General features: G+C 39.6%; 1 protein-coding gene across 1 annotated transcript in view; it reads left to right on the forward strand.

Annotated features, from left to right (window-relative positions):
* Positions 1 to 9,846, forward strand: part of EPG5 (ectopic P-granules autophagy protein 5 homolog) — an 87,733-nt gene that overhangs the window by 74,686 nt on the left and 3,201 nt on the right. Inside the window, 7 exon segments of the mRNA XM_025038620.1 lie at positions 258 to 443; positions 948 to 1,157; positions 1,784 to 1,928; positions 5,949 to 6,191; positions 7,197 to 7,413; positions 8,009 to 8,224; positions 9,815 to 9,846. The exon segment at positions 9,815 to 9,846 is cut by the window's right edge and continues 55 nt beyond it. Coding sequence (XP_024894388.1) covers positions 258 to 443; positions 948 to 1,157; positions 1,784 to 1,928; positions 5,949 to 6,191; positions 7,197 to 7,413; positions 8,009 to 8,224; positions 9,815 to 9,846 — 1,249 coding nt within the window.

Here is a 9,846-nt window from a genome sequence, read left to right on the forward strand (position 1 = left end):
ATTCCTGCTAAATGAATAGAATAAGCAATGCACTCCAAACAAGCTGGAAAATGTTACACATACACTCAGTGTGGAAAGAAAGATATTACGAATATTAAGTCTAAATCTCTGGGGGCTAGGATTATGGATGACTTTTGTAATCTGGGAAAAAAGTGTTATTTAAAAAATATAATTTAGTAAACATTGACTTATACACATTTTCGAGATAACATAAGTAGCTTAAAGCAAAACGTTGGTTTTAATTTGTTTCCTTTTAGGTGGAACGAGGAAGCCCCAAGAGCTGCTTCTTATTTTTGGGATCTGTCCTCTGTGAAGTCAATTGGGTCAGTGTGCTTTCTGATGCCTGGAGTCCCAGTCCCCACCCAGAGACCCGGAGCATGGTTGTCTGCCTCCTTTTCATGATGATTTTATTGGCAAAGGAACATCAGTTGGTAGACCAAACAGTAAGTTTGGAGAGCCTGTAGTAAAACTTGGCAAGGCCCCCTAGATCCTCACTTTCTGTGAGATTGTCATTTGTTAGTTATTTCCCTGGTGCATCTTATCAGTGTGAATATGTGCTTGGTATACGGGATGTGCCCTTAACAAGATGCCTGATTTTCTTGGATAGTTCATAATCTAATTGTAGATTATGAAGGGAACTACACTGAGTCAGTATATAAAAATCAATTTTATTTTACATCTCATTAATTGCGAGTTCTAACACCAGCTCAGAGAGTTCCTTTGAAAATTGGGTTGTGAATACTTACAAATCTTAATGTGCTTTTGCCAAGACTTTGGTTATTACTTTTACTAGTACTCCTAACTTGAGATGGTATTTATTTGACATCTTAACTGTTCTATGCTTATCACAGGCCATCTTGGTGGTCACTTCTTAGACTAATTTCTAGACATATATTTCTAGAAAAATGGGATCTCTGGAACTAAAGGAATATGTGCTTCAATTTTAGGATTCGCCTCTACTGAGTCTCCTTGGACAGGCAAGCTCACTTTCATGGCATCTTGTGGATATTGTGTCATATCAGAGTGTGCTAAGTTATTTCAGCAGCCATTATCAGCCATCCATCCTCCTGGCAAAGGAATCTTCTGCTGAATTAATCGTGAAGCTCCTGAAAGTGACTGCAGGCCTTTCTGTTCCTACCGACAGCCAGAAACATCTTGTAAGTTGAGTGGGTGCTTTCAAAGGCAGAGAGTGTTCTTCAGGACTGGTAATAGCTTAAGTGCTACTGAGGACAGTCTTGAACCCTGTGATAGCTCATCAGAGGAAGTGGGAGAATATCTGTCGTGTGTACTCATATTTTGGCCTCTCAGATCTTTTAGTTTTATTTATCTCTGGTAAGCATTTATTTACTTGCAGTGTCACATGCTAACGAGACCAGAAGGATTATGGGCTGGCAGTGGGCTGTTTGTCTAAGTGATCTGAATGTCATTGGCAGCAGAATGACAAGGAAGTTGTGAGCATGAGTTCGAGGTCTGATAAACTCAGTTCCCCATCTCACTGCCATTACGACCTTGGTTTTCTCATCTGAATTGGAAATAATACCTTGCCTCAAAGTGGTGCTGTAAGGATTAAATTAGGTAGTTTGGGGAAAGTTTCTGGTGAGTAATTGGCGTGTAGTTAATGTCATTAATGCAGTGAAAAGGAAGAGTGTTCTCCCGGAACTTCCTGCTCTGTCCTCTCCACTCCCTGCCAAAGCAGTCAATGGCGTGCCTCGCTCCCAGCGAACACTCCGTTAACACTGCTTGCATGGATTTGTTTGAATGATCTTTTCTTTTTAATTGTCAGGATGCAGTTCCAAAATGCCGAGCCTTCACTCATCAGATGGTTCAATTCCTCAGCTCCCTGGAGCAAAATGGAAAAATCACCCTAGCAGTCCTAGAACAGGAAATGTCTAAGCTCTTAGATGATATCATTGTCTTTAACCCACCCGGTAAGTGACCACCAGGGGGTCGTGTATTTATTCAGTCATCGAACTCCTGCTGTGTGTAAGGCACTATGACATCAGGAAGATGGTCAAGACACAGTCATTCCTTTTTCCAGAAAAGCAGCAATCAGAGGCATGACTGGACCCTAGGGACACTGTGTTATCTCAGCACTGAGAGGGGGCGTGAACATTTAGACCAAAGAGGGGTTGACACTCTCAGATGCTGGTGTGAGGTTAACTGGACTGAGGGCTTAGATGACTGATAACGCCACAGGATGTAACTCCACAGGCATCCTCGGTGTAAGGATGAGCTAGAAGTAAACCTGCCCCTGGGGGAGGAAAGCAAAGACATTTATCTGTTTGACCTGGATGTTGGATCAGAAGTCTATGTGGTGGGGGAAAAGATACCTCTTTTGAAAATTAGTTAGTACAAGCTGACCCTCATGTGGGTTTGAAGTAAGAATTCATAATACCTAGATTGTTCCCCAAAATCCCTCAACCTGAGAATTGAGTTAAACTAGTCCTGAGTTGGCAATGCCACCAGATGCCTGGCAGAAGACAACTACAGATCCTTTTTGGAGAAACTCATCTTCAGCTCAGTCTTCAGAGTTCCAACGAATATGAACTCACAGTTAAAAAAAAAAAAAAAAGTCCTGAAATACATAAGGAAACAAGGAACCACGAGAAAGTCAGCAAAGAACAAGTCAGCAGAGTCAGACATATAAAGACTTAAGATATTGGCATAATTATCACAGTAAAGAAAAAATAACATTTGATGAAATAAAAGATTTGAAAATATCAGTAAGGAATAAACTATTATAGAGATATGCAGCTTGGAGAGAGAATCAGATATTCTAGAAATGAAAAATATAAAAATTGTAATAAAAATTTAACAGCAGATTCAACCCACCTGAAGAGAAAACAGGTAAACTGGAAAATAAACCTGAAGGAAATACCCAGAATGTAGAACAGACAGAGAAGGAATATAAAAGTGGGGTTAAGGGGCATAGAGAACAGACTGAGAAGGTCTAAACATACAGCCATCATCTCATCAGAATTCCAGAAAGAGAGGAGGTTCAGATTTGGGGAGAGGCTAGCTGAGGAGATAGCAAGGCAAAGAACTTCCCAGGACTGATGAGTATAGCAATCCTTAGATTCAGTAAACACATCAAATCTGAAGCAGGATAAATAGGAAGAAATTCACACCATCACACTGTGGTGAGACTGCTGAAGCCCCAGTGAAAGAAAAAAACCTCTACACCCGTGAAGGAAAGAAAGACACATTAGCTGCAGAGGAACAGCGTGTATGCTGACTGCCTACCTCTCAGTAACAACACAGTGCTGTGGGGAAATGACGGATAACCTGGAATTGCAAATGAAGGAAAACCATCTTTCAAGGATGAGGATGAAGTAAAGATATTTTCATTGAAATGGAGGGTGTTTTGTCTCAGTAGATGTCACTGGAGGAAATGCTAAAGCATGTTCTTCAGGTGGAAGTAGAGTGATCACAGTAGAAGGCATTGCAAGAAGGAATAATATGCAGAGAAAGTAGTAAAATGTAAATAAAAACTGCCTGTAAAGAACTACCGTAATCATGCATTTAGGGGTTTAAAAAGCAAAAGCTAAAATTAAATTATATGACTGCACTATATATATTAGGAAACAGGTTGAGTTAAAAGCATTCTAAAGTTTTATTATTATTTGAGAGGTTCAAGAAATTGATTACATTTACACCTTTATAAAATGTGAATGTTAAAAAAATCTAAGAAATTCACCAAAAGAATAGAAATAAAATGTATAATTTCTAAGCAAGTAGAGGGAGATAAAAAAGAATGGCTAAAATATGTTCAAAGATGGCAAGAAAAGAAGTGTGGAGAAGGTGAGAAAAATAACCAAAATAAGATGGTAAAATTCAAATACATTAGTAACTGTAAATGGACTAACGTTTAGGTTAAAAGATCATCAGACTGGATTAATAAATTATAAGTACATCTAAATATAGGATGTAGAAAGTTTTCCATAAGGTAAGCATATCAGGTAAATATTAAAATAGAAAGCTGGTAGAGCTATATTAATATTAGACAGATCGGATTACAAGGCAGAAAGAATTTCAGAGCCAGATGATCTCTCGTGTGTTTTCCTGCCCTGAAGTTGCATGACGAAAAATAAAGAAGAAATAAGCAGACTTCCAATCAGGATGGCGGAGTCGGCAAACTGCTTGCCTCCTGACAGCCACATCAGAATTACAGCTAAACTACAGAACAGCCATCACTGAGAGTTTCCTGAAGGCTAGCTGAACAGAAATCCTACAGCTGGGGACATATAGAAGAGGCCACCTCGAGACTGAATATTGTATGCCAAATGTAATTGAAACATTAAAAAAATAGAAATAAGCCTTAATAGAAATAAAGTCATTGGAAAATTAATAAAAGGTTCAGTTCACCAGGAAGGAGGATATAATAATTCTTAACTTATTTGTACCTAATAACACAATAGCTAATGCATAAAGTGAAAATTGACAGAACCAGAAAGAGAAATGTCAGATTCCCTCACAGCGAGAGATTTTGACACATCTCACAGTAATTGATAGATCAAGTAGACAGAAAATCAGTAAGACTATAGGAGGTCTAAATAGCACAGCTGGATGTAATAGGTATGTGGAGAATGGTGTACCTGTTTCATATATAAGTGTGGAATGAGATAATGCACCTAAAGTTTAGCATCAGCTAAAGGCAAGTAACAATAATCATGTGTAAAGAAAAAAGAAATTAGCAGGCAATGCTGGAGAAACTGTTTTACAGTTGATTATGTGATTGGGCCATGAAGGTTGAATAATAGCTGACGATGCAAGGGAGAGAAGGGTGTTCTAGAAAGATCTTAATCAGAAGAACGATGGAATCAGATCTGAATTTTAAGAAAACACTATTGACTATGTTGATGATTAATAGGAAGGGGAGAGGCTGAGATCTGTTAAGAGGCTTACTGCGGTCGGTTTTTGCTCCTCTAAGTCATATTAAAAGATAAAATTAAAATTGCTATTCAACTGAAATTCAGAGATAAATCTTTAAAGTCATTTTTTGAAAATAAGTAGATCTTATAGTAACATTGAGGATTTATTTAATTCTGTGCAAGTGGGTGAATTTGGTCTGATGGGTGTGATGAGTCAGACCTCCATATTCCCATTGACAAAAGTACTGAAGCCTCGGTGTGAGAAAGCCACAACTCTCTTCCATTAAAAGAAATGTACCCAACTCAAGGAGAGCTAGAAATAGTTGACAAAAATTATACCTGTTGAATAGTTTCTCCACACATTCTCAGTGAAATTGGTTTTCTCTTTTTGAATGTAAAGACGTAATGTTTTAGTAACCGATTTGTTCGCAGTTCTCTTGTAAAATGAATTTACTCTTTTTCCTGTGTACTGTCCTCTTTCGACATCTTAATTTTTTAGAAAGACCCATTTATATTACCAGTCTGTCTATTTTTCTTATTTAGAAAAAAAAATAGAAGAGCTCCTATTAGGAGGCTTTCAAAATGCTTTTCCTCCTTTTATATTTTGTTTTAAACAACAGCTATTCTGTGTAAATCCCTCCGGAATCGATGGCTTTGGCAGTGGTGGGCTGGAGGCGCTGTTTCTAACTAGTTTACCGAATGACTGCTGAGATCTGAGTGTTTGGCTTTCCAAATGAGCAAAGATTGGAAGATGACAACTAATTGAGCATGTTCTGATAAATAAGTTACTCTTTTACACCAACTTGGTATATCTGTTTATTAAAGCATCGCTTGGCCACACTGCTGCAGCCAGGGAGCTTGCAGTACTTCCTACTTTGCTCTTACAAAGTACTTGTGTATCATTTCCTAGCCTTAAAAGCTAAATACCATCCGGTCTTCCTCCTGGTCCCTTGAGATCCGCCAGGATTGTAAAATCTGCCTGGAGAGCAGCTAAGATTAAAGCCCTGTTGCTCCCTTGACCGTGTTTGCATCGCCATTCCGGAGGCTTTCACGAGTGTGTGTCTGTGTCCCCCTCAGACGTAGACAGCCAGACCCGCCACATGGCCCTCAGCAGCCTCTTTATGGAAGTCCTGATGGTGGTGAACAACGCGACAGTTCCAACGGCAGAGTTCCTCCGGGGCAGCATCCGGACCTGGATCGGGCAGAACGTGCACGGGCTGATGGTGCTGCCCCTTCTGACGGCGGCCTGCCAGAGCCTGGCTTCCGTCCGCCACATGGCTGAGACGACAGAAGCCTGCATCACTGCCTACTTCCAAGAAGGTGAGAGGACAGTCATCTCATGCTCTCTGTAAATGTTGTTCTTTCGGGAAGGTATTTTGTCTTTCTCGTGAAGATCTGCAGTCAGCATGAAAACCTATGACCCAGGCGTGTTGCTACAATTGTGTTTCAAGGGAGGGAACTTCTAATTTATTTTATATTGGTTTTGCAGTATCAGACCTGCCCTTTTATGATAGGTAAATCGCGTATGTATGTCACAGGCCTTGTCATAGTTCTCAAAACAAACGCTATAAGCCAGAATCTATATAATAATGCCATACTACATTAATTTTCTCTAGTTTCTCATTTGTTAAAATGGGTTTTCATCGAAATCTTTTTATTGTTTTTTGTCATATCTTTTAAACTGTTATGAAGAGGTCCCCCTATACACACATACCCCCACCATCTCCCTTTTATTTTTCTTGTTCTCTCTCTAAACTCTTACATTCTGGAAACAACCTGTTCGTGCTCAAAAGAGCACTTCTCAATTCTGACAGGCAGATGCACATCATAGTACCCACAGTAGGAGAGAAAAGGGTCTTAGCGAGAATGCCAGGAGGCACCTGGATTCTGCCCTTTCTTGACAACGCACGAATCCACTTGGGAGATGCTATGCATGTCACCATGTCACCCCACCCTCACTGCCCCCAAAGAATTGAGAGCCATGAGTATAAATGGTATTAAAGTTGAAACTTTTAGATGACTGGTACAGGCAGAGTCTATATGTGAGTTTAATGATCATAATATGTTGAGAAAGGTGATTTATAAAAATGTAGCGCTGAATTCTGATTTCTCAGCCCTCTTTAGTGGCGAGCCAGGACACAGGCATTTAGCATAAGGGCTTTCCAGCCTAAGCTGGGAGGCATATTTCGCTTTCGTGGCTCCAGGGTCAATGCAGGCAATGTTTTCTTGACGTCAAGCTTATTAAAGCGAAGACATTTATTAGAGTAGTTAAATCATTTGAATCTGGCTTTTACCTTGCTGCCTCTTCTTGGTGTTTTTTTTTAGGCTCCCTCAATCAGCATTTAGGATGGGGCCCCATTCTGGTGTCCCTTCAAGTTCCTGAGCTCACCATGGAAGAATTTCTACAGGAGTGCCTGTCTCTTGGCAGTTACTTGACTCTTTATGTCTACTTGCTACAGTGTTTAAACAGCGAACAGACACTAAGGAACGAAATGAAAGTGCTGCTCATCTTAAGCAAGTGGTTGGAACAGGTCTATCCAAAGTACGTTGGCCGTCTGGCTGCTGTGTCAGACTCACTGGGTTTGGGTAACTTGGAATGTGGGGTTGAAGTAAGTGCTCATTTAAGTGCACAGAACCAAGTGACACGTAGAAACAAACAAGTTTGTAAGGCACAGTGACACTTGTTTTAGAAAGATTTCTACTTGCACGGGCTAATTTTCTGAACAGATTTTTTATTTCCTAAAATGGGCATTTTGAAGCACCGGCCTTTATGTTCCTTATCAGTTCATTAGCGGTAACAATATTTTCCTCATAGTGTTGTTAATGAGGATTAAGCGAAAGAACGTAAAGCTAGCACACAGCGTTTGGCATGTAGTAAGTGTACAATAAATGATAGCTGTTCAATAAATGACAGCAGTGTGGCCAAGCGATACTTTAATAATAATAATAAGTGATATTATTATTATTAATATAATATAAAGTTTTACATTATTATATTAATAACTGTTACCCGTTAGCCTAAGCTTTAAGAGTGCTAAATGCCCCTTAGACTTAAAACTCAAGTGTGGACTGTCAGTTAAATGGGAATAGAAATAAACCCACTTGTAATTTTATTTTCCTCTGGGGCCTCCCCTTAGGTCTGTGCAGGAAGAGGCAAAGCTGTTTTTGTGGTGGCACCAAGTCCTGCAGCTGTCCCTGATCCAGGCGGAGCAGAATGACTTGGTCTTGACAGAATCTGTCATTCGAATTCTGCTCATGCTTCAGAGCAGGCAGAGCCTGCTTGCTGAAGAGAGGCTCAGCTCTGGGATTCTGGGGGCAATCGGGTTCGGCCGGAAATCACCCCTGTCCAACAGGTAAGGAGGCATCTGTCGCTGTTCTTCTAAATGGGCCTCAGTGTCTGCACCTACTTAGGGGTTGTGACACTTTAGTAGGTTTTTGGCTTAGGGGCTAGGTTGTCCCCAAAGATTAGGGGAAAAAACAACCAATGTGTTTTATTCTTATTTTAAAACAACTTTGTTTTTATGTTCAAATAATTTTTTTAAAAGTATTATCTCTTGTCGTATTTTGATTTGTAATCTGGCCACACTACTGATTTCTTTTTGGCTTAGAGCCAGTAATGGTTTGCAAGGGTAGGTTGGAATACCCCAGTCAGCTTCTTCATTGCACGCTCTTTATCAGGGCAGTCAGATCCTGGGTGGGACTCAGTCTACTCGAACCGTGAAGTCAAGAAGAGTTAGAGTTAATTGATAAAAAGGATAAGCATTGAGAAACAAGTCTAAGTTTTCTTGCTAAAAATTCCAAGGTGTGAAAGAATTTGCCATTAGCCTCCCGTTTTCTCTCATAATATTCATTTGCATCGTGGGTTTTGTCTAAAGCCTTTACCAGCGCTGAAGAGTCTCCGTACCGTTCTAATGGCAGCATTCTTGTGGACTAGCCCATCCTGTTTGTTGCAACTTCAGGAGCCACCTAATTCAAACCAGTTAACATCATGTTTCTTTGTTCATGGTAGAATTTATCAGGACTATGTGATTCTCATTTACTTAAATTGTGGTAAAATACACATAATGTAAAATATTATCATGGTAACCATTTTAAAACATACAGTTCAGTGGCATTTAGTACATTCATAATGTTGTTGCAACCATCACTAGGGTGATTTTTATTCCCCTAAAAGGAAATCCTATACCCATTAAGCAGTCATTCCCTGTTCTCCTCGCCCCCAGGTCTCTGGCAACCACTAATTAACTTTCTGACTATTTATGTCCTATTCTGAATAGTTCATAGAAACGGAATCATATAATATGTAGCCTCTTGTGTCTGGCTTCTCTCACTTAGCATAAAGTTTCAAGGCTCATCCATGTTTTAGTATGTGTCAATACTTCATTCCTTTTTACAATTGAGTAATAGTCCATTGTATGGATGGATATACCACATTTTGTTTATGCATTCATCAGTTGATAAGCATTTGAGTTTTTAAAATCTTCTGGCTGTCGTGAGTAGTGCTGCTGTGAAATTTGTGTACGAGTTTTTGTTAGAACACCTGCCTTCAGTTGTTCTGGGTACATACCCAGAAGTGGAATTGCTGGGTCATATCGTTTGTTACTCTATGTTTAACTTACTGAGGTCCTGCCAGACTTTTTCACAGCACTGCACCATTTTTTATATTCCCACCAGCAATATCTGAGAGTTATTATATATTTTTGTCAACACTTTCTTTCATGAGTCTCAGTTATGCTTACTTACATTGTTCGGGTGGTGATAATGGAAGAGAAGACTAAGGCTCCTTCTTGATGATATTTAAGATTTTCCTGAAGAGGCTTAAAAACAGTAGCAGGTCTGGAAATGTGTTAGTCTTGTTTTTTAATAGAAAATATGGTATTTATTTTAAAATGCTTACTTTATCATAGCCATTTACTTCTTCTGACCTCTCCCTAACACCTAAGGTTCCGAGTCGTTGCCCGAGGCATGGCTGCCT

This window comes from Pteropus alecto, unplaced genomic scaffold (assembly GCF_000325575.1).
Source record: "Pteropus alecto unplaced genomic scaffold, ASM32557v1 scaffold146, whole genome shotgun sequence".
NCBI lineage: Eukaryota > Metazoa > Chordata > Mammalia > Chiroptera > Pteropodidae > Pteropus > Pteropus alecto.